General features: G+C 36.7%; 1 protein-coding gene across 3 annotated transcripts; it reads left to right on the forward strand.

Moving 5' to 3' along the window:
- The first annotated feature begins 11,668 nt into the window (after positions 1-11,668).
- On the forward strand, positions 11,669-23,817 carry LOC133286495 (NAD-dependent malic enzyme 59 kDa isoform, mitochondrial-like). 3 transcript variants are annotated; one of them, XM_061483911.1, is made up of 19 exons: positions 11,669-11,941; positions 12,685-12,781; positions 12,965-13,083; positions 13,176-13,343; positions 14,141-14,269; positions 14,762-14,822; positions 19,930-20,033; positions 20,122-20,205; positions 20,325-20,431; positions 20,592-20,694; positions 21,010-21,117; positions 21,294-21,359; positions 21,517-21,589; positions 21,682-21,768; positions 21,910-21,964; positions 22,060-22,131; positions 22,645-22,707; positions 23,096-23,210; positions 23,458-23,817. In XM_061483911.1, the coding sequence occupies exons 1-19, from the start codon at positions 11,822-11,824 to the stop codon at positions 23,527-23,529; spliced, it is 1,803 nt and encodes a 600-aa protein (XP_061339895.1). In that variant the 5' UTR covers positions 11,669-11,821; the 3' UTR covers positions 23,530-23,817. The 3 variants fall into 3 exon arrangements, with proteins under 3 accessions (XP_061339895.1, XP_061339896.1, XP_061339897.1); XM_061483912.1 differs by lacking the exons at positions 11,669-11,941; positions 12,685-12,781; positions 12,965-13,083 and having other exon boundaries at positions 13,236-13,360; XM_061483913.1 differs by lacking the exons at positions 11,669-11,941; positions 12,685-12,781; positions 12,965-13,083; positions 13,176-13,343 and adding an exon at positions 16,526-16,649 and having other exon boundaries at positions 14,145-14,269.
- The last annotated feature ends 1,031 nt before the right edge of the window (positions 23,818-24,848 follow it).

Consider the following 24,848-nt stretch of genomic DNA (forward strand, 5'->3'; position numbering starts at 1 on the left):
CTCCTTGCCATAAAATGATTTTTAGAACTCAGCCACTCATGGTCCTCTTCCTTGCAACTGCAGCAGTGGCATGGACAGCGCAGTGGGGAAGAGACGAGGTGGTATGCGAGGTGGCGAGATGGTGTGGTGGCTGCGGAGCGAAGTGGTGGTGATGATTCCAGAGGCGGAGGCACGGTCACCGGTGAAAAGCAACCGGATCTATGAAGATGAACATTCCACCATGGAATATGAAGATGAAAATTCTGGCGATTGGTTTGTTGCACTTTGTATCTCTGTCGAACAAGAGATATGAAGATGAAGATATAAGATGTAGAAAGATTAAAATAACAAAAAAAAAACTAAGGTCGATGGTGGGGTTCAAACCTAGAATGTGAAAGAAAATTCTAGAACGAAAAGCAAAGACGTAAAGTAAAGTTGTTGCTTGTTATTTTGACTTTTTAATATTAATATGTTTTTTATTATATAAGAAACAACTATTATTTTCTTACAAAAAATACATATCAGTGCATGATTAATGTGCTAAATACTGCTGCAAATTGCAAGCTAAGGTTTTTATTTTTAATAAATAAACCAGGCCATAGTCTTAAGACAAGCTTTTATTTTTTGTAAATAAACCAGGCCACATGCTAATATTATATTTGTAACAGGTAACAGGCTAAGGCCAGTCTGACACGTTTAAATACAGGCTTGGCCCGATAAGATCAAAGATCGGCTCGGCTCGGCCCGTTAACACCCTTATTTAACACCATCAACAACACTCCTACACATCATGATAAAGATTCAAGCATTAATATCCACATTCATGCATTAATTCTCAAAATCCCCAATTCTCCATAACAACCCTAGCCCAAAGTTCAAATCCATAGAAACTCAAGGTAAAACCATCAAAGCTCACCTTAAATCAACCAAAGGGTTGAAGAATCAAAACTCCTAAGCTCCTATGGTGGAGAAAACTCCTTCCTTGCTTCAACCTTAGGTGGTATGCGAAAATGGATTTCAAAAGGGGAAATAGGTGTTCTGCTTAGGTTCTTAACTTTAGCCTTTAAGGGTGAAGGGGCTTTAGGTTTCTATGGTGGAACCAAGTGGGAGTGATATCCAAGCTTCAACCTTTAAGCTTGGATCAACAATGGAGGTCAAGATATTTTTTAGGGAAAAAGAAAGGAAGAGATCGATGGAGATGAGGGAGGAAGAAAGTGAAATGGAAAAAATGAGAGAGAGAGAGAGGAGCGAGATTGTCATGTTATTTAGAAAACTATCTCTTTTGGTAAAATTATCATTTTGCCCCTCTCATTTCCTTCTCTTACAACCACTCATTCAAACCACTTATTTTAAATTGTTTGGGCTATTTGGATTTAATTAAAGTGTAACTCACTTAATTTATTTTCGGTCTCACCCACTTTGTATTATTGACACTTTTGCCCAACACTCTCATTATTTAAATTTTTGTCTTGAGAAGTGACATAAATTTTGAATTAGACTTTTCATCTATAATTACTCTTAATTAGAAGATAAATAAATTATCTTCTAATTAATGTAATTAATTATTTGGGTTATTATATATGACAATCATTGTTGCCGCATTGTTTATGTGCATGACTTGTCTAACGCCGTCAATATACAACTTTGACCGCATTAATGTGATATTATTTTTAAAAAAAAGTAATATACACAAATAATAAATATATGAAGCTCAATACTGGACTAAAAAATAAAAAATAAAAAAATATATTAGAAAATTGTAATAGATGGTTAGATCTAAAAACTTACAAAAGCAACAAGATCTAAGTATGTCTCTTATTTAAAATACATATACGAACTGCCACTCTCAAAAACCACATTTACTACTTTGTTGTTTGCCATCAAAACTGAGTGTATGTGCTAATGATGCAGAGTATATGCCACATATAAGTTAAACAAAAATCAGAACAAACTTTAGAATAACAAATAGCAGGTGCAATATAACCATTTATTTTGGGAATGAATGTTTGACCTACTCACAAAGGAATTTAAATTTTTCATTACAAAAATTTTCAGATTTTCCAAAATAAAATTATACTCACGCAGGCTTGGGCACCCAAATCATACCTAAATAAGGCACAAAATTATCACTCAAAAGAACATGTATCCACCACCACTTCCCTTCATTGCTTAGGCAATGGCCAATTACATTTTTTACCAGTAGATATTTTTTTTTTTGAAATATTCCAATTGGTTTATCACTTTGTGATTAATCTGATTTGGGGTGGGTTCTATTAGCATAACTAGTATAGCTGTATTAGTGAGTTTGTTTAAGTGCTTAACTGTATCTAGTTCAGTTTGTTAGTTTGTTAGATGCTGAGTCAGCAATGCATTAACCACCTCTCTATTAAATAAAGATAAGTGTACAGTGTAATGGTTAACTCACTATTCATTTTTCCTCTAATCACAATGTTCATCTTTCTGATCTCTCTCTACTCCTCGTCTCTCTTCTCTCTCACACCATCAATGGTGGTTCTCTGTTATGGTATCAGAGCCCTCTCCTAGGGCCTGATCCATTCAACAAGCTTCAATCATGTCTTCCGCTACCAATCTCAATGACAACAGCATAACACAACCAGAGAAGTCAAATTCCAGATCTACAATGGAAAACAAGGATCCATCCACACTCTTCAACTTCTCAATATCAGAAAAACTCACAGAAGATAACTATCTCTTCTGGAACCAAATCATTGAACCGATTATAACATCACACTAGTTGCAGCGTTTCTTGGTGAACCCTAAGATTCCCTTGAAGTTCAGTTCTGAACAGAATCACGAAGATAATGTCTCCACTCCAGAATATACAGAGTGGTTAACACAAGATCAAATGCTTCTGACCTGGTTATTATCAACAATTTCTGAACAAATAGTTAATGACATTCTTCCAGTCAAGCATTCATTCGAAGCTTGGGAGAACATACACAAGGTGTTTCATGGAGTTATGAAATCGAGAGCTAGACAGCTCAGATATGAACTCAAAACAATGAAGAAAGGAACGAAAACAGCCAAAGAGTATCTTACGCGAATCAAAACAATTTGTGAGACTCTCAAATCGATTGGAAGTCCAGTATCTCTGGAAGAACACACTGAGACTATACTTGAAGGTTTGTCATCTGATTACAATCCTTTTGTAATGATAATACATGGTCGAGACAGATCGTACTCAGTAGCAGATCTTGGAGTTGAACTTATGGCTCATGAACAACTTCTCCTTAAGCAGAATGAACAACTGCTAGCTGAAGGAGCATCTGTGAATCTTACACAACGCAGTACAGCTCCTCCGAGTACTGAACCAGAAGAAGATGATGATTTTGTTTCTCAAAACATAAAACAAGATCGACCAGATCATCAATCTTTCACTGCAAAACGCTATCACACTTCCTCTGGTGAAAGCAGAGGACGAGCAAGACCTGGAGGGAGGTTTGGTCGTGGAAGAGGACGTGGAAATAGAACAAATGTCCATTGCCAATTGTGTTACAAATTTGGCCATGATGTGCGTGACTGCTGGCACAGGTTTGAGGAAAATTTCATTCCAAACCTACCTCCACCACAACACACTTCTTATCCACAATTTTTTACTCATCCGCAAGCTCAGAGTATCAGGTCCTTCCAATACAGTAGACCACAGGCTCAGCCACATGCACAAGCTTACCTGGCAGCACCATCAGCTACTAACTCAGCACAACTTCTTGAGTGGCTACCTGATTCAGGTGCTTCCAACCATGTGACTGGAGCCTCTCAGAATGTTACACACGGACATCAGCTTAGTGGTACTGATCATATTTTCATTGGGAATGGCCAAGGTTTGCCTATAACAACTATTGGATCTTCTTCCTTTTTATCTCCTGTTGATAATATGACTTGTCTACACCTTAAACACCTTCTTTTAGTTCCATCAATCACTAAGAATCTCATCAGTGTTAGCAAGTTTGCTAAAAATAACTCAGTTTTCTTTGAATTCCATTCTGATATTTGTCTTGTGAAATGTCAAGATTCCCATAAAATCTTGCTTCAAGGTACTGTTGGTGATGATGGTCTGTACTGTTTTCCAGATCTCCAGTTTGCTAAGGACACTACTTCAATTCCAAATAAATCTGCTTCCAAGTCTGTCAATCTTGCTAATATACCTGTCAATTCCAGTATTCAGTATTCTAAGTCTGCTGTTGATGTAATAGATGATAGCAATGCATCTTCTGCATTTGTAAACAATTCAATGTACACATTGTGGCACTGCCGTCTAGGGCACCCACACTTAGACTCTCTCAAGAGAGTACTTCAGTCTTGTAACATACATCACAATAATAAAATGCCACAATTTTGTGCTTCTTGCTGTTGTGCTAAGGCTCATAGGTTGCAGTCAACACCCTCTACTACTGAATATAAGGAACCATTTGCTCTTGTACATAGTGACCTTTGGGGACCCTCACCTCTAAAATCAACTCTTGGTAATAGCTATTACATCTCTTTTGTAGATGTCTATACCAGATACACATGGCTCTATCCTTTAAAACAAAAATCAGATGCACTCACAGTCTTTAAACAATTTCATGCCATGATATCTAACCAGTTTCAACTTCCTCTAAAAGCCTTACAAACAGATTGGGGTGGTGAGTTTAGAGCCTTTACCCATTATCTTCAAATGAGTGGAATAGCCCATAGAGTAACTTGTCCTCACACCTCCCATCAAAATGGTGTAGTTGAGAGAAAACACTGTCACATTGTGGAAACTGGGTTAGCTCTTCTAGCTCACTCCTCTCTTGCAATGAAATATTGGGATTATGCTTTCACTACTTCCTGTTACCTAATAAACAGACTTCTTTCATCTGCCATTAATTTTGAGATCCCATATACCAGACTTTTACACCAACAGCCTGATTACAAGTTTCTGAAAAAATTTGGCTGTGCATGTTTTCCTTTTCTCCGTCCTTACAACAAACACAAGTTGGAATTTAGATTTAAAGAGTGCATCTTTCTTGGCTATTCATCCAGTCACAAAGGTTATATCTGTCTCAGTCCAAAAGAGCGGATTTTTATTTCAAAAGATGTACTATTCAATGAGTTTCGTTTTCCTTACAAGGAATGGGAAAATCCTACTAAATCCTCTCTCAGGTCACAATTACCTACCCCTGTGTCATTTCCCTTACACATACTACCACAACCTACTCATCCCACATCACCGAGTTCCTACCCCACTGGTTCTCCTACTTCTGCATCTAATGCAGTAGCTATTAAGCATAGTCCAGCACAGGCACTGTTGCCTACTGCAGTAACTGTTGAACAAAGTACACCACAGACACCGTTGCCTACTGCAGTAGCTGTCCAGCATGGTTCAACACAGTCACTGTTGCCTGTTGTTTGTCCTATTAATACACTGGCCCCTTCCTCTATTCCACCTATGCAAGAGTCTCTTTCACCTATCCTATCTACACATGAGTCACCTTCACCTAATTTTTCTACCCGTGACCCTCCTTCTCCTATACTATCCACACATGTGACTTCCCATACTGGTGGTCTTATCCCTGGTAGTCCCACTATTTCTCCTCCTAGTCATTCTCGTAGTAGTGACTCTGAATCCAGTTTCTCTTCTGCTCCTCCTTATACATCCCCATCTGAGTATGTCCCATCTGGCTCACTTAGTTCTTACTTATCTGGTCATTCTATTACTACTAGATCCAAAGCCTTTGCCAGAAATACTGCCTTGCTTACTTATCTTGAACCCACATCTGTTAAGCAGGCTCTTGCTAGTCCTTGCTGGCACCGAGCAATGCAGTTAGAATTTTCTGCTTTACAAAAGAATCACACTTGGTCCCTGGTTACTTTACCTCATGGCAGAAAGGCTATTGGGTGCAAATGGGTTTTCAAAGTCAAAGAAAACCCTGATGGCAGTGTGAACAAATACAAGGCTAGACTTGTGGCAAAGGGATTCCATCAAAGACCTGGTTTTGACTACAATGGGACTTTCTCCCCTGTTGTAAAACCTGTTACTGTTCGGGTTGTTCTCTCTATTGCTCTCACATATAGTTGGCCTTTAAGACAACTGGATATTAACAATGCATTTTTGAATGGTGATCTTACAGAAGAAGTATATATGGTGCAACCTCCAGGCTTTGAATCCAAAGACAAGTCCTTGGTGTGTAGACTTCACAAGTCCTTGTATGGTCTTAAACAAGCCCCTAGAGCTTGGTTTGATAAGCTCAAGGGTTCTGTTCTGACTCTTGGTTTTCATGCAAGTAAATGTGATCCTTCTTTATTCATTTACAAGACTGGTACAATGCGCATCTACATGCTTGTCTATGTAGATGACATAATTATCACAGGGAACAATTCTGCCTTTATTCAACATTTCATCACTCAGCTCAACTCCAACTTTGCTCTCAAGGATCTAGGTGAACTAGACTACTTTCTTGGCATTGAAGTGAAGAGGGACTCTGCTGGTTCTCTCTCTCAATCAATCCAAGTACATCAGAGACTTGCTTTCTCGGGTTAATATGAGTGATTCTAAGCCAATTTCCACTCCCATGGCTTCTAGTTGCAAACTATCCAAATCTGGTAGCATCCTTGTTGAGGACCCTCATCTATACAGGTCAGTTGTGGGAGCCTTGCAGTATGCCACAATTACAAGGCCAGACATTTCTTTTGCTGTGAATAAGGTCTGCCAATTCATGAGCCAACCATATGTGGAACACTGGAAAGTAGTTAAACGTATCTTGCGCTACCTACAAGGTACAATCACTCATGGCTTGCATTTCCAACCAGTTAAATCTGCATCTGGTTCTTTTGGTCTTACAACCTTTTGTGATGCAGACTGGGGTGGTGATCCTGATGATAGGAGATCCACCTCTGGTGCTTGCATCTTCCTAGGTCCTAATCTTATCTCTTGGTGGTCTAAGAAGCAATCCATTGTTGCTAGATCTTCTGCAGAAGCCGAATACAGAAGCATGGCCCTTGTTTGCGCAGAGATCTTGTGGATTAAATCACTGTTTCATGAACTACATCTGTCACTTTCTGTTCCACAAATTCTTTGTGATAACATTAGTGCTGTTGCTATAGCACATAATCCCATCCTATATGCCAAAACAAAGCACCTAGAACTTGATCTGCATTTCCTTCGTGAAAAGGTTGTGGCAAAGGATATCCTTGTTCATCATATCCCTGCTGCAGATCAGCTGGCTGATTGCCTCACCAAACCATTACCTCTGGCTTCCTTCAGTGATTTCACACACAAGCTCAGAGTGTTGAACTCGGCTCTGCCTCGCCAACCCTGCTGATCTTGAGGGGGAATATTAGCATAACTAGTATAGCTGTATTAGTGAGTTTGTTTAAGTGCTTAACTGTATCTAGTTCAGTTTGTTAGTTTGTTAGATGCTGAGTCAGCAATGCATTAACCACCTCTCTATTAAATAGAGATAAGTGTACAGTGTAATGGTTAACTCACTATTCATTTTTCCTCTAATCACAATGTTCATCTTTATGATCTCTCTCTACTCCTCGTCTCTCTTCTCTCTCACACCATCAATGGTGGTTCTCTGTTAGGTTCCGAGATTAAGACTTTAAACCCCTCCGAAAGATGGTACTGAGGAGGATCCAACACATACTCTCACCCCCACTTGCTCAATTCTCTAGAGTCAACTGAGCTACTATCATTTGATCCAACGTTATGTTGGGTATGGCTCATACTTAACATGGTGATGAGGGCCCTTGTTGCTGGAGTCCGGGGGGCAGCACCCTCAGGCCCGTAGAAGCTGGTATTGTTATGTGCCTCTGATTTGTTGTAATTCTCTTAGTAGTAGTTTGGGCTTGAGCCCATGAATAGCTGTTGTTAGGATTTTCTAATCCTATTTATATTTTCCTTGTAAACGAGTGCCTTGTAAGAGTGGCGGTGAGGTAAATATAGTAAGACAAGCTGGACGTAGCCTAAATTGGATGAATCAGGATAAATCACCGTGTCAATCTCTCTTCTCTTTTCTCTTTTCTGTTTTGTCGATTTTATGTGATTGTGGATTTCAAACATGTTAGATATTTCAACACTACTAAAAATTTCTTTAGTACTACTATGTTTTTTTTTGGTAAGTAAGCTAAGTACTACTATGTTTTATTTCTAAGCGAAACAACTTAGGGTAAGTAGTAAAAATCTTCGCACTTTATGTTTGATCCAAATGAGTGGTAACATTACTAAAAATGTGCTGCCAACGATGAAAGAAATTAAAATGAGAATAAGGCAAAAACAAGTTGAAGAACATAGATACTGTTATCTTATACGATATATATTCGTATAAACATTGTACAGTGTTCAAATTTTATTCTCTTCTATTGCATTTTCTTTTCTTTTCGCTCATTTTCTTTAATTTTCTTTTCATAAATATAGTTCCTCTTTGATAACTTTGACAGACCAAAGAATACGCATTGTTTAAATTTGAAGCAATGAAGTTAAGAATATGCCATATCCACATTAGATGGCCAACAAACCAAACCTATAAACACATGCAAACGAGGGGTAGCTTAAAACCACATACAACAAAAAATGCATGTTATTGGAATATATTCCACATATTCGATTTCTAGTGTTCAAAATTGGCTCATAGAATAAAATCCATTTCTCTTGGATAGGACAATTGTGGTTGGAACCAAAGAATTTGATTCCATTAATGCAATGGATGGAAATAGTTTGATCCTTGTAAAAGTTTCTAACCAAATCTCCACATTTCATTATTTTGAAATTTTTCAGCTCATTCTATCAATTGGCAACTGGGCATTGGACATTAATTTAAGCATTGACATTTTTTTTCTCATACCATAAGAAAACTTGCATTTTTTAGTTATTATGCTTACATAAAATTATCCTTATACAATTCTCACGTATTTCCCTTTTAATCATTAAATAAAATAAGAATGCATTTTTGAAATCTAAAATCTATACCAAAATTCATTGGTTAAAATGGTAATGAGCCTTAATCAGATATTTCAAATTCAAATTTTGAATGTGGAGAAAATAATATTAAAAATAAAGCTCAAATCGAATTAATTGACGATTTGATGAATCGATGGAAAAATAAAATATAAATATAAATTCTATTAAAGCCTAATTTTTTTTTTGGGTAAATTAAAGCCTATTTGATTGTGTTGTTTTAAGAAAAATATTTATGATAATTAAATATTTTTAAAAAAATGTAAAATGAAAAAATAGTTTTTCTTAGAAAATAAAAATTTTAATTTCTAAAATATTTATAAAAAAACTATATCACAAAGGAGGAAGTTATAGTTACTACTTCTTTTTCTTACTACTAAATCTTAATCGTTGATTTCCGTCAATCTAACGGTTGTAATTTATTAGGTCATACTTATTAATTAATTATTTTAATAAATTATAATCGTTAGATTGACGAAAATCAAAGGTTAAGATTTAGTAGTCAGAGATAATAAGAAAAAGAGGTAGTAACTATAACCTCTCCCTATCACAAAAATATTTTTTTTCTTCAAAATTTATCCTAACACACTTTGGGTATGCATGACAACCATTCTGTTCCCTAGCACTGTTTCTGAGAAAAATAATTCTTTTCTATTTCTGAGCATTGGAACAGTTTCTAATAAAAAAATGTGTTTGATAAAATGTTCTATTTCTATTCTGAGAATGAGAATTGTGTTTCATAACACAACAAATAATATAATAAAAAATTATTCCTATAAGCATAATTTTTTTTCCGGATCATCACTTTCCTTTCCATATGGTGTGGTGGTGGTGGCGGCAGCGATAATAGTGGCAACGGCAACAGTGGTAGTGGTGGTGGCGTGTGGCTGCAGCGATAATGGTGGCAATGGTGGCGGCATAGCGGTGGTGGTAATGGTGGCGATGGTGGTGGTGGCAGTAACTGCGACGATGATGGTGGTGGTGGTGGTGTGGCGGTGGTGGTGGTGACAACAGTGGCTGCGACGATGATAGTGGTGGTTGGTGAAGGTGGCGGTGGCGATGGCGTGGTAATGGGATGGTGGTGGTGGTGGCAATGGCTGCAGCGATGGTAGTGGTGTTGGTGACAGTGATGGAAAGTGGTGGCATCGTGGTGGTGGCAATGACTTGGTGGTGGTGGTGACAGCAGTGGCTGTGATGATGGTGGTGGTGGTTGGTGACGGTGATGGTAGTGGCGGTGGTGGTGGTAATGGTGGTGGCGATGGTGGTTATGGGTGGAGGTGGTGGCGATGGCATCATCGTGGTGGCAGTGACAACGTCGTGGTGGTGATGATGGTGACGACGACATTGGTGGTGCATTGACGGCGGCGATGATGGTGACGATGGTCGTGTCGGGATGATGATGGTGATGATAATGATGACAGTGGTGAAGAGTGATTGTGAGAAATAGGTTTATAATTTTGTGCCCGGAAACAATAAAGCAGAAATTTTTTGATTCTTTTTTCTATTCCCCAGCACAAAAATTAATCTGGTTCATCCCGGGAACAAAAATATGAACCGGTTTTACCAAACGAGTTTTCATCCCGGGAACATAAATTAAAAAAAATTGATTTCGGAAAGGTTGTCATGCACAACCTTTAAGTGAGCTTTATCAAATTAGTTAATTCAATATACAAATTCATATATATATATATATATATATATATATATATATATATATATATATATTTATATATATATGTAAGGGGAGTGTTATATTTATTAACTTTTTGTTTGAAACTCCTACAAATTGCACTATGTACTTTTGAAAGTACACTTGGTTATACTATGTACTTTCGAGAATTGTGTAATTTGCAAAAATTTGTAAATGAATAATTCCCTATATGTATATACATATGTATACACACACATATATATATATAATGTTAAAAAAAAAAAAAACTTAGATACATATTAGAAGCTTTGTGAAAATGGAAAATTAATTAATTATTCAAGCTTAAATCAAAAGTATTTTTAGTATACTACTAGTCTAGTACTTCATCATGTACATAATTAAGTTCGATCTAAATCACTCATTGTATTCAATTAATAAAATAAAGAGAAAAGTTCACCAATGCCCCTGTGGTTTACTTCAGAATCACTTATGTCCTTGTGGTTTTTTTCTTATCACATATGTCCCTGTAGTTTGTAAGAAGGTATATTTTTTAGCACATATACCCCCGTGGTTTCTTATTTTTTACAAAGCACATGAGCATATGTGATAGGAAAAAAACCACATGAGCATAAATGATTCTGAAGCAAACCACAGAGGTATTGATGAACTTTTCCCTAAAATAAAATGGTAACTTTTTTCTTAAAGATATTCAAATTTTTTTTATTAAAACGTTTAAAATCTCCTCTTAACTACTTGTAGTTAATTAAAGAAATTTATATTAAATATTTTCTGTGATCTAAAAATAATAATAATAAAAATATCTTGAATTTGGTTGATACTTGATAGGATTATTGAGGTTGATGCCATGAATAACGCCACTGAGGTTAGTCGCTAATCACTATCTTATTCAACACCACTAACCTCACTCTCTCGGGCAGCTTCCCCTTTCTGCCCGAACCTTTTCGGGCAGCACCTGCAACAACAGCTTCAAACTGTTTCGCGTTTCAGAGAGAGAAAGTTAGAGAGAGAAAGCTCCTCCTCACCCTATAAATTATTCGCACTCCAAATAATACCTACCTCATTTCCCACCTACAAATTTTGTACTATAAAACATTTTCTCGGGAAAATGTGCTTCTCGCCACTCAGAAAAAAAAGCACATTAGCGATTTTTATTTTTTTTGTTTATTATTAATCTCGCTTTAGCTGAGTAAGTTGTGAAGTGGAGTTTCGTACAGTCTCGAAGAAGAATGTGGAAGCTTGCGCGATTCGCTGCGTCAAAATCGCGGCGATTCTCGACGGCGATTCCTGGTCCATGCATGGTTCACAAGCGCGGTGCTGATATCCTCCACGATCCCTGGTTCAACAAGGTTCATCTTCTTCTTCTTCTTCTTCCTCTTCGACTTCACTTGCAATCTATGCTAGTCTTGAGTTCGCTAACTTTTTGTTTTGAATTTGAATTTCGAGGTTGCATTTATTTTAAATTTATTGTTTTCATGTTGATGAAATTGCTATTGTTTTAATTAAATTTGACAGAGAGGAACCAACTTTAACCTGAAAAAAGATTAAAGGACGAGATTTTCATATGTTATCAATTTTATATTATTTTTCATAGAAAAAAAATTATTTTTTAATTTTAAATATCATCTGGAATGAATTTTTTTCTAAACTGAAGTGAAGAGACTGGTGATGACGTCATTTTGAGTGTTGTTTGTCACTTTGTTGATGTTTTCTTGAAATCCAAAAATTTTGGTGACTTTGTGATTTGGCGAGAACAGATGTTAACAACACTCAGATTAGTTTGCAGTGGAGTTTTATTTTATTCATGTGACGTGCATAATATTATATAAATGTAGAATTTAAAGGTAATTAAATGGAGCGAATTCTTTGATGTTACCTACTTATTGACATTCATATTTTAAATGGCATGTGTTTTTTGTTTGGATAAATGTTGGATGTGGATTCATTACAAAATGCTGTTAATCGAGATAAATTTAATATATTAACTATCTGACGTAAAAAAATTCAAGCTGCTTATGGCTGTTGCTTGGTCATTGTTTTGGATCCTAAAACTCTAACTTTTATTTTTATTTTTTAAATTCTCGAAATGTAGGATACTGGGTTTCCTTTGACTGAAAGGGATCGATTGGGGCTTCGGGGTCTCCTTCCTCCTCGTGTCATCTCATTTGAGCATCAATATGACCGATTTAGTAAGTTTTTAGACCTAATCTTCTGCTACTATATGTATCTTGTTGTCCAGTTTCAGTAATTATTGCCTATCTTAAAACTATATTATGTGCGGTGCTAGTGTGTTTAGCTTCATGTTTGTTGCCCATGTGTAATTCCTTCTTCGGTATTATTTGATGGCCGTAGTATATATAATTTTTTTTCAGTGAATTCATATAGATCTTTGGAGAAGAATACTCGGGGCCAATCAGATAGAATTGTTTCCTTAGGCAAGTGGAGGATCCTAAATAGGCTGCATGACAGGAATGAGACTCTGTACTACAGAGTAAGTTTGATGATGAAGTTGGCTTGCTAATGTGAGTATCATTAAATTTATTATTATGTGATTCTTATGTCTTTGCCTTTCATTTTCTTCAGGTTCTTATTGATAATATCAGAGAGTTTGCTCCAATAATCTATACTCCTACAGTTGGGTTAGTGTGTCAAAATTATTCAGGGTTATATAGACGCCCACGTGGAATGTATTTTAGTGCCAAAGATAAAGGAGAGATGATGTCAATGATTTATAACTGGCCAGCTCATCAGGTATTGAACTAATCTAGGTAAATGCTGTAGCCTGTATCCCTTTTCTCCTCGTTCATGATCGAAAAATGGAAGTGACTTTCTTTTTCCATTCTCCCTTCTAATAACTACACGGTATTGTTCAAGATTGTGAGTATTAGAACTAATTTATTGAATTCTGCGCTTACGTGAATACTGTAATTTGGTTGCTGGATTTAGTAAATTTTGCACTCTGAGGTGTAAATTCGAAATCAACTTACCAAATATGTAAAAATTTCGTAATACCCGTAAAGGAACCAAATAAGTATGTGGATTGCAATATAGTTTTCTTTGTTCGAGCTTATATGGATCCATTTGATTTCTTCAAAGATCTTTTGCATTATTAGTATCATTGAGGACTTTTCTTGGACATGAATGTTGCTATAGTTTCTTTTGATTTTTGATTTTATTTTTTGTTTCCACAAAGTTACCCTGTTAGAAGGAGGTTTTTATGTAGATATTAGGTTTACCAAATAGAGGGGAGGTAGGTGAAAAAAATAGGAAAATATAGAGGAGGTTGGAGTATTTTATTCATTTTCAAGTTTTTATTGAACTTCTTCAATGATTTAGGTATACGGCTTTGATTGTAGCTACTTCATTTCTTTTGACTTTACCTGACTACAATGACAAATATCTTGGTGATTGGGTACGGTTCAATTATTACATGACTATATGCGTTGCCATAATTTAGGAGCTTTTATGTTCGTTAGTAGCAAACATTTCCTGGCTAGTTTTATTCATTTATTATTAGTGATTTTATTCATCTTGTTTCCCTGTTTCAGGTAGACATGATTGTCTTGACAGATGGTAGTCGTATTCTTGGCTTAGGTGATCTTGGAGTTCAGGGCATTGGAATACCTATAGGAAAACTTGATATATATGTTGCTGCTGCTGGTATCAACCCACAAAGGGTATTTTTTCACCCCTACTCTCTCTTCGTCTCTCTAATTTCCTTTTACCTCGTGTTTTCTACATGTTTGATTAACTTTATAGTTAATATTCAATATATTTGCATTCACCACATGAAAGCTAACCTAAGGATCGTTATCTGGTTGCCTAGGCTTGGGATAGATGCATTCCTTATTATTATTACTTTTTTTGGCGAATGGGGAGGAGGGGCAAAAGTGATAGATTCATTCTTAACGTCTATGGATTGTTTTAGGATGCTGGAAAGATTTTCATTATGTTTTATATTTGTAAGTTTCTCGTGGTTACCTGGGAAATCAATAAATGAGCTGAAAATGTGTTCATGAAAATTTTGACTTTTTTAAACTTACAATTATTGGTTTTGAATAATATTTTAATTTTAATATTTCTTTTTTCCTTTTTAATAAAATGTGACTTGGTAAGGTCAGTAACTATGGTTTAACTTATAATGTATGTTGTTTTTCCAACTGTGGCAGATACTTCCAGTTATGTTAGATGTTGGCACAAACAATCAAAAGCTACTTGAAGATCGGCTTTGTAAGTAAAACTCAATTCTGTTAGATCTTTCGTTTGCTTATTTCCAGAGTTGTCCTTTGTTTTTTTTCATTTAATGGGGACATGTTTGCTTTGTAAATTGAGGAAGATCTCTATGTTTTTTAGCATCCTCGATTATGTGGTTGTGTAGAAAATCAGAATTCAAACATGTTTCCGTTTTTATTTCCTATTAATTAGGATTGATTATGATTGATTAGGATTGATTGTGATTGATTAGAATTGATTGTGATTAGGATTGATTAGTCATCGCTTAGTCATCGCTTAGTCATTCTTAGCAATTCTTTCTTGTATCATGTAAATTATTCAAGATCAATATACAAAAAACTTCTTTTCAATATGGTATCAGAGCGGGTTCGTTCCTACCCTAATTCAAATCTGAAATAACCATCCAAACACTTCCATCACCGTCAAACACCTCCTAAACACCTCCTTGAATCTGTCCAACACAGAAACCTAGTCTACTGACCTCCGATCAAGAAAGTGAGGTGACCATTCGACTCAGAAGGATCTGACGAGTCGACCGCCGTTGGACCCATCGCCGTCAACCGCCGCACGCGCCGCCACGCGCCGTCACACGCGCGGCCAGTCTCCGGCGCGTGAGCTCCACGCGCCGCCTTCCCAACGTCTTTTTCCGCCGCGACCTACACAGACCTTCTCGCCGGCTTCTCCCCTTCCTGTTCCAGTGGTCAGATCAAAAATTTACAAAACTTGATTTTTCATCAACGGTCAACCCTTCTCTTTCTATTCATGGCTTCCTCAAACTGTGGTTCCATGGAATTAGTCAGCCAAGCCATGACCAAGGAATTATTAATCTCCCAATCGTCATAATCAGGAGAATTCTCAGTAGGTTTCTTAATTCTTCCCTCAAGATAGCCCATCTTACCCTTTGCCCGGATGACCAACTTAACTGATTGAAACCATTGCAGAAAATTCTTACCGTTCAACCGGTGATTGGTGATCTGCAAACCTAAGTTGTCTCCAGAGGACTGAGAATTTGGGGCAGATGAGGAGGCGGAAGAGTTATGCTGGGAGAAAAGGAGTCGCTTGATAAGTCTGATGATATGTCTGCATTAGCTGCCAACCGTACCATTGACCGTTCCTCCGGAGAATCAAAACGAGATGGTCGTCCATGGTGCACCCACTGCAATAAAATTGGTCATACCCGTGAGAAATGTTGGGAAATCCACGGGAAACCTGCAAATTGGAAGCCCAAAGGACAAAATAAAGGTCGTGCATATCAGGTCTCTACTGATGACAAGGTTGATGAGCCTCATGCATCCTCTGACTCTGATGGTGTCTTTCTTAGCAAGACTCAGTTTGAACAACTTCAGAGATTTTTGACTCAACCTCCTAAGGCCACTAGTCATGTGGTCCAGCAAGGTACAACTTTCCATGTTGATAGTCAAAATCATTGTATCCTTGATTCTGGAGCCTCTGATCATATGACAGGTAATCTTGGCTTGTTTTGTTCATACACTCCATATTCTGAACCTTCTCGGGTCAAGATCGCCGATGGCAGTTTTTCCCAGATTGCGGGACACGGAACCATTAAACTTTCTGAGCTGATTACTTTGACATCAGTTCTTTATGTTCCTTCTCTGACTTGTAATCTCATTTCCATTAGCAAGCTCACCTCTGAGTTGCATTGCTTTGCTAAATTCTTTCCACATGGTTGTGTTTTTCAGGAACAAGACTCGGAGAGGATGATTGGCAGTGCTAGAGAGGATGGTGGACTTTACTACTTTGAGGAGGATGTGACTCATGAAGCTGTTTTCGTAGAAAAAAACTCTATGTTTCCTTTTGATTCATGTAATGATGTTATGCTGTGGCATCGTAGGCTAGGCCATCCAAATTTTATTTATCTTCAGAAGTTGTTGCCAAACTTATTTATTAATAAAAGTCCAAGTTTGTTTTCTTGTGATATTTGTCAACTTGCCAAGCATACTCGTGCTCATTATCCCTCTAAAGTTCACCATGACTCTTCCCCATTTTCCTTAATTCATAGTGACATATGGGGTCCAGCCCGTGTTAAAAATATTTCAGGTACTCGATGGTTCATTACCTTCATTGATGACCATTCTCGAGTCTGTTGGGTGTATCTTCTAAAGGATAAGTCCGATGCTGCATCCGTGTTTAAAAAATTTCATGCCATGGTTCAAACCCAATTCCAAGTTGCTATACAAATTCTTCGTACAGATAATGGCAAAGAGTATTTTAACTCTATTCTTGGAGAATATCTTTCCCAACATGGCATCCTTCACCAAAGCTCGTGTCCTGACACACCCCAACAAAACGGAGTTGCGGAAAGAAAAAACCGACATCTCCTTGAAGTTGCTCGGGCTCTTATGTTTACCACGAGTGTTCCTAAATATCTTTGGGGAGAGGCAGTTCTCACTGCCTCGTATCTGATAAACCGAATGCCATCTCGCATTCTGAAATTTCAGTCTCCTCTTTCTAGTCTTGTTCGTATCTTCCCTTCCTTCCGAGGTGTCTCCTCCTTACCTCTCAAGTTATTTGGTTGCGTTGTATTTGTCCATATTCCCTCCCATCAACGGTCTAAGCTTGATCCTAAGTCTCTTCAGTGTGTCTTTATTGGTTATTCTCCTACTCAACGTGGCTATAAATGTTATTCACCCTCTCTTCGTAAGGTCTTTGTCTCTATGGATGTCACTTTTTCTGAGAATGACCCTTTCTTCCCCTCGACTTCTCTTCAAGGGGAGTCTATAGGAGTAGATGAAGACCAGTCATGGGAACCTACTGATGCCACGGTATTACCTCTACTTTTGGAAACAGGGGGAGCTACATAATCCTCACCATCAAGAGCCTCCTCAAAATGGGGACAAGTTTATAGCAGGCGAAAGCCTCCTCAAAGTGTGAATAACCCAGAGCCTCTACACTGCCAGGATTTTGAACCATGTTCTAGTTCCAGCACCCCAATACTTGAGTGTCATGGTGAAAATGATCTACACTTGCCCATTGCTCTCAGAAAAGGTACTCGATCTTGTACTACTCATTCTATTTCTAATCATATTTCATATGGAAAGTTGTCCCCAGGGTTTCGTGCTTTCAATACTATGTTGGATAGTACAAAGATACCGAGAAATATACATGAGGCTCTTAATGATCAAAAATGGAGGGATGCTGTCTTTGAAGAAATGAATGCTTTAAAAAGAAATGGAACTTGGGAGATAGTGACCCTACCCAAAGGAAAACAGGCAGTAGGATGCAAATGGGTGTTTACAATAAAATTCAATGCAGATAATAGCATCAACAGATACAAGGCAAGATTGGTTGCAAAGGGTTTCACTCAGACTCATGGGATAGATTATCATGAGACTTTTGCTCCGGTTGCTAAAGTCAATACCATCCGAGTTCTCTTATCTCTTGCTGCCAATCTAGATTGGCCTCTGCAACAGTTAGATGTGAAGAATGCATTCCTAAATGGTGACTTACATGAAGGAGTCTATATGGATCCTCCACCTGGTTTTGAAAAGGGAAATGGATCAGTGTGTAAACTAAAAAAGTCTCTATATGGATTGAAACAATCTCCCAGAGAATGGTTCGACAAATTCACACAAGCAGTCAAAAGAAGAGGCTTCATTCAAGCACAGACTGATCATACTCTCTTCCACAAACACTCTAAGGATGGTAAAATTGCTATTCTTATTGTATATGTAGATGATATAATTCTTACAGGTGATGATATTGAGGAATTGAACACCTTGAAGAAATTTCTAGCAGCTCAATTTGAACTCAAAGACCTTGGCACTCTCAAATATTTCCTTGGTATGGAAGTTGCTAGGAGCAAAACAGGCATCACTCTAACACAAAAGAAATATGTTCTAGATCTTTTGTTGGAAACAGGAATGTTAGGGTGTAAACCTGCTGAGACACCTGTGGAACCTAATACCAAGTTAGGTATTGAAGATGGGAATGAGGTGGATAAAGAACAATATCAGCGATTGGTTGGTAAACTAATCTACTTATCTCATACGCGTCCTGACATTGCCTTTGCGGTGAGTATGATTAGTCAATTCATGCACTTACCCAAGGAGAAACATCTTAGTGCAGTCTATAGGGTGCTTAGATACCTCAAGAATACTCCAGGAAGAGGATTATTCTTTAAAAAGGGGTATAAAAGGACAATTGAAATCTACACTGATGCAGATTGGGCAGGCTCATCAGTAGACAGGAGATCTACCTCAGGCTATTGCACCTATATGTGGGGAAATCTTGTTACTTGGAGAAGCAAAAAGCAAACAGTGGTTGCAAGAAGTAGTGCTGAAGCAGAATTTCGAGCTTTAGCTCATGGAGTTTGTGAAGGAATCTGGTTGAGAAGACTTCTTCAAGAGTTGAAGATTTCATATTCTCTACCAATAAAACTATATTGCGACAACAAGGCAGCTGTTAGCATTGCTCAAAATCCTGTGCATCATGATCGAACAAAGCACGTGGAAGTTGATCGTCACTTCATCAAAGAAAAATTAGATGATGGAAGTGTGCGTTTGATATATGTTCCAACCAAAGAGCAAACGACAGATATCCTTACCAAGGGCCTACACCGTCCAACATTCGAAGACTTGATTGGCAAGTTGGGAATGATCAATATTTACCTCCCAACTTGAGGGGGAGTGTAGAAAATCAGAATTCAAACATGTTTCCGTTTTTATTTCCTATTAATTAGGATTGATTACGATTGATTATGATTGATTAGGATTGATTGTGATTGATTAGAATTGATTGTGATTAGGATTGATTAGTCATCGCTTAGTCATCGCTCAGTCATTCTTAGCGATTCTTTCTTGTATAAATACTCACTCATGTAAATTATTCAAGATCAATATACAAAAAACTTCTTTTCAATAGGTTGCATTTGAGTAACATAACCTTGTAGATAACGGCTCTTCCGCTCTTGTTGGTTGAGTATATCTGACTAGCTTCTGCTCCAAGGTTTTTGATGTGTTGCAGTGGGATTCTTTAATTACTTTGAAATTCTTGATCTCTTGAGCATGCAGAAAGCTAACATGCTTATTCCTCCTAGTTGAAATCATGAAAGTTACTGTAATCTGACATGATTTTCATGTGACAGATTTAGGAGTTCGACAACCTAGGTTGGAAGGTGAAGAGTATCTATCAATCGTGGATGAATTCATGGAAGCTGTTCATGCTCGATGGCCTAAGGCTATTGTGCAGGTTTGCATTTCTTTTAGAGCATGTTGTTCTCAATGTTCAGTTTAGATTTTACTAATTTAGTAACTGGATAATTGGCTAATTTTATCAGTTTGAGGATTTCCAAATGAAGTGGGCTTTTGAAACTTTGGAACGCTATCGCAAAAGGTTTTGCATGTTTAATGATGATATACAGGTGAGAAAGTGATATTATATTTTGTTAATGTTAAATATCTTCAAGGTGTTATGTGATGTGCTGTGTTCTTGAAGTAACTGCTGAAACTTCAATTTTCCGTCATTTCCATTGTCTAATAGGGCACAGCTGGTGTTGCACTTGCCGGACTATTGGGAACTGTAAGAGCCCAAGGTCAACCATTGTCTGATTTTGTGAAACAAAAGATAGTTGTGGTTGGAGCTGGGAGGTACCTGCAAAACTAATTGTGATGTAATCTTTATTGGGTGTCCAGTGCGTGTTATTGTTCTATCATGCTCCTCCTTATTATTGCTACTTTCTGCCTTGACATCACTGCCAAAAGACTATCCAGTTGTGCCTTACGTGATATTTTCTTGCCTGGCTTGCAGTGCAGGACTTGGTGTTCTTAACATGGCTGTGCAGACAGTTTCAAGGATGTCAGGGTGCAGTGAAACAGCTGCCAAAAGTCAATTTTTTTTAATTGACAAAAATGTATGCTTCCACTGTCTGTACTTGCATTGTTAGTGCTTTAAGTGGCAGCACTCAAAAACCAATTCGTGTTCATAATAATATTTGATTCAGTCCCTCATGATTTTGACTCAACTTTTTGTAATCCAAATATTATCATTTCTTATCATCAAATTCCGTGTCTTAATTTGTCTTCAAATATAAGGTTGATGGCTTAATCCGTATATGCTTTCTGACATCCTTTTTTGGATTCTGTTATTTCATCGTATGTATGTGACTCAATGGTTGATATGATACATCATTTAAGTCTATTAATAATGACATTATACCTGAATGCAGGGTCTTGTCACGACAGAAAGGAGCAATCTAGATCCAGCAGCAGTTCCATTTGCTAAAAACACAAGAGACCTCGAAGGGCTTGCAGAGGGTGCTAGTATAATTGAAGTGGTAAATGCTACAGAGTTTGTTTGAGGAAAACTCCATTGGGTTTAGTTGGTTAATTATGTTTATGATATTGTAAACAATTATTTTTCTATAAGAGGATACTTACATGAAGCTAATTTTCAAGATTATGCATACTCATTGATGTCCATGCTTTAATTATTGAGCCTAATGATCTTTAGGTTAAGAAGGTTAAGCCACATGTGCTCCTTGGATTGTCTGGGGTGGGTGGTGTTTTCAATGAGGAGGTAATTACCTTTAATACTCTTACCTCAGTGATGTATGATCTATAATTAAATGCAATAGGCATGCTTGAAAATGTCTTTTTTGACATCTTTTAGGCCCTGCATCCTGCATTTTACTGTCATTGGGTTTCTTCATTTTAATGGTTGAGATTCAACTCAGGTGCTTAAGGCAATGAGAGAATCTGTTTCAACAAAACCTGCTATCTTTGCCATGTCTAATCCCACCATGAATGGTTTGTGTGTACAAGGCTCATTAAGCACTCACAATTGCTTAATAATCTACATGTTTTTCATTTTGACATTTGTTTTGTTATCATTGGGACAGCTGAGTGCACTGCTATTGATGCTTTTAATCATGCTGGAGAAAATATAGTGTTTGCAAGTGGAAGCCCTTTTGAAAATGTAGATCTTGGTAATTACCTCTTCATAGTATGATTTATTGGTTTTGGAGTTTCTTTTCCAGTATTTATAGGGTGAATCTTGTTGGTATATAGTTTGATTGATCTGTTATTTTATTTGTTTTTCCATGACCTCCAAATGAATTTGTGCACAGGAAATGGAAAAGTTGGCCATGTAAATCAAGCCAACAACATGTACCTGTTCCCAGGGTAGGGTGTGACTTTGTGGCTTATATTTCTTCATGAATCATGATGCCTCTCAGTGGAAACATTGGCATAATCTCTATCGTAACCTTTCATTTCAGGATTGGTTTGGGAACATTGCTTTCAGGTGCTCGTCATATAACAGATGGAATGTTGCAGGCGGCAGCTGAATGGTACATTCATGTTGATTTCGACACTTGCTTCTTTTGTTCTACCAAAAGCTATTAGACCTGGCATCAGTAGAAGTTTATCAAATTATCTTCTTTGATGTTTGTAGGGCTGCTCTGATGTTAGGCATTTCAATCGAGCAGTTTGACCTTGTCTTACATGTTCTCTAATCATTTTATCTGTATTTCTACCTCCTTTCTTTGAAATATTTTCTTTTTGTGTCTTGATGTTTGAGCAGTTCTTTTTTGTAGACCACTAATGCACGTGCACAATATGGTGTGGATTTTGTTTGATGTTTAGTAGTAAATAACGAGATTAACATACATGCTAGTCCCTTGAACTTGCCATAGGCTCTACACTACTTATCTTCTGCACATTTATTCTAAAAGTTATATTGTGAAAAGCTTATTACTTTATTTATTATTTTTGGATTACATTGCCCATTTTAACTTTCCCTCTAATGGGATGCCACTCAGTGCCTTTTTAAATAAATTACTAACATGCTGTCATCCTCACAGCCTTGCTTCATACATGACAGAGGAAGATATCCAAAAGGGAATCTTGTATCCATCCACTGATTGGTAATTTTCCCTTTTTTTCTTGCTATCATTTGATATTCGTTCCCTCCTGGCTCTCATTTTCCCTAGCACCTATTTGAACTACTACGAGAAATAAAATTCTAATTCTATTTGTTTAGCCACGCAAAACCCGATTATCTGAATGCATTTAGGATTTGGATGTGAGTTTGGTACTAAATATTTAAAGTATAGCTTTGGTTTACTCATCCCTTATCAAAGATGTTCAGCCTTTTCCCAAGATATAATGTTTTATAGTATGATTAAGAAGACATGTAACCAAGATTGTTATAAGAAAAGATGGTCTGTGTATTTTATTATGTTGGAATATAATAAATAGTTCTCAGTAGTTGATATTATGACCTTCTCTGATTGACGCTACTTGGTCCTGCAGTATACGAAATGTTACGGTAGAGGTTGGGGCTGCTGTTCTACGTGCGGCAGTTGCAGAAAATCTGGCTGAAGGACACGGTGATGTAGGAGGCAAAGAACTTGGGTACATGTCAAAAGTATGTAAAATTTCAGATTACTCAGTGATGATACATAATACATTACATATTCTGCTTGAGTAGCTTGTATAGTTTGCATGCCATCAGGAGAGAGTGAACTGTCCATGATAAAAATCAGTTTCAGTTGGCATCTAAACATTGCAAAATTTACTAGACCCCATATTTTCTGCTATGGTTTGTAACAAGTCAATGCTACCTTGGTCTCACTTATATTCTGCTGCTGTTATGGTTGTTGCTTTGGTTGCAGGAGGATACTGTTGAGTACGTCAGAAACAATATGTGGTACCCTGAGTATTGTCCCCTTGTTCATGAAAAATAAACTTTTGTGAAGGCCTTGCAAAGTGCTGCATCCAAGCCGTTTACTATTTTTGTTTATAATCTTAGCATTTCATAACTAGCAAAGTTTCAAATAGTGAGAAGAAGGGTAAAGAGATGTCTCCATTTGTTGCAGTCATGAATTGTCAGTATAATGGGGTTTGGATTTAACATTTCTTGGTTCTTTCTTTAGAAGCTCCACTAGTATTATAGACAGTTACGCGCTATTAATTTCTCTTTAGTGTTATGTGCATTAAGGTGGTTACTTATTCATACTAACTAGTGATTACAACCGTGCAATTCACGGATTGTTACATTATTATTTACGTTAATAAATATTTCTTTCCAAAAGTGAATAAAAAATTATGTTAGTCAGTATATTTGTGTGTGTGTGTAATTGAAGATTTAGTTCCTTCAGAAGTAAGTTCTGTTATATTTACATTGTTTAATATTTTTTACGAACGTTAATTTCATCAATTCACTCGTTAAGAAGGAAATTCTTATTCAGTAGATAAAGTTTATAAAGTTTTATAAATCTTCAAAATTAGTTGATATTTTCCCGTGACTTCATTTTAATGTTTGGTATTTTTTGAAATATATATAAGTAAAGATTATAAGTTTATAAATGTTTAATTTATCTAAAATTTAATGTGCATGATTATCAAGATAGTATTACATGGTTGAACAGTCAGATTTATTAAATCTGTATTTTACGAGAAAAAAAAAAGAACTGATGGATGTTAGTGTTTAAAAATTACTCGGTAGTAAATATATTATTTAATTATTAGATTAATGTTTCTTTTACAACAGGATATAAAATTATCTGTTACAACTCAAAATGATGTCATTTTAAAATTTTTAGAATAAAAGTGAAGTATATTTTTTCTTTTGATTTTTCTGGTATCCCCAGCTAATAGTTAAAGATTAATTCTTTAATTTTGCCTCTAGTTACAAAGTCTTTTTCATACACATGGTCAATGATCGAATTCCTGTCAATATATTTAAAGTACTGAGTCATTTATCAACTATATCGGACTTTATTAATAACGTGAAGTATATTTTGTTACTAATATCGCTCACAAAATTTTGGAATAAGAACAAAGGATATTTTAGTAAATTTCACAATATAAGAAAGTAAAATTTTTAAAATACCATTAATTTTTATTCTCAAATCCCAAAAAGTGGTAGAAGACAACTTTATTTCGATTGCAGGAAAAATATTTTTCTCTTTAATTGTTAATAAAAACATAGAAAAAAAGAAAAAAAAATCCAAAAAGTATTCATTAGTTATTGATTTCACAAGTGGAAGTTCATTAAAAGTAA

Source organism: Gastrolobium bilobum, unplaced genomic scaffold (genome assembly GCF_033153095.1).
Source record: "Gastrolobium bilobum isolate Gb01-03AN ecotype WA unplaced genomic scaffold, APGP_CSIRO_Gbil_v1 utg341, whole genome shotgun sequence".
Lineage (NCBI taxonomy): Eukaryota > Viridiplantae > Streptophyta > Magnoliopsida > Fabales > Fabaceae > Gastrolobium > Gastrolobium bilobum.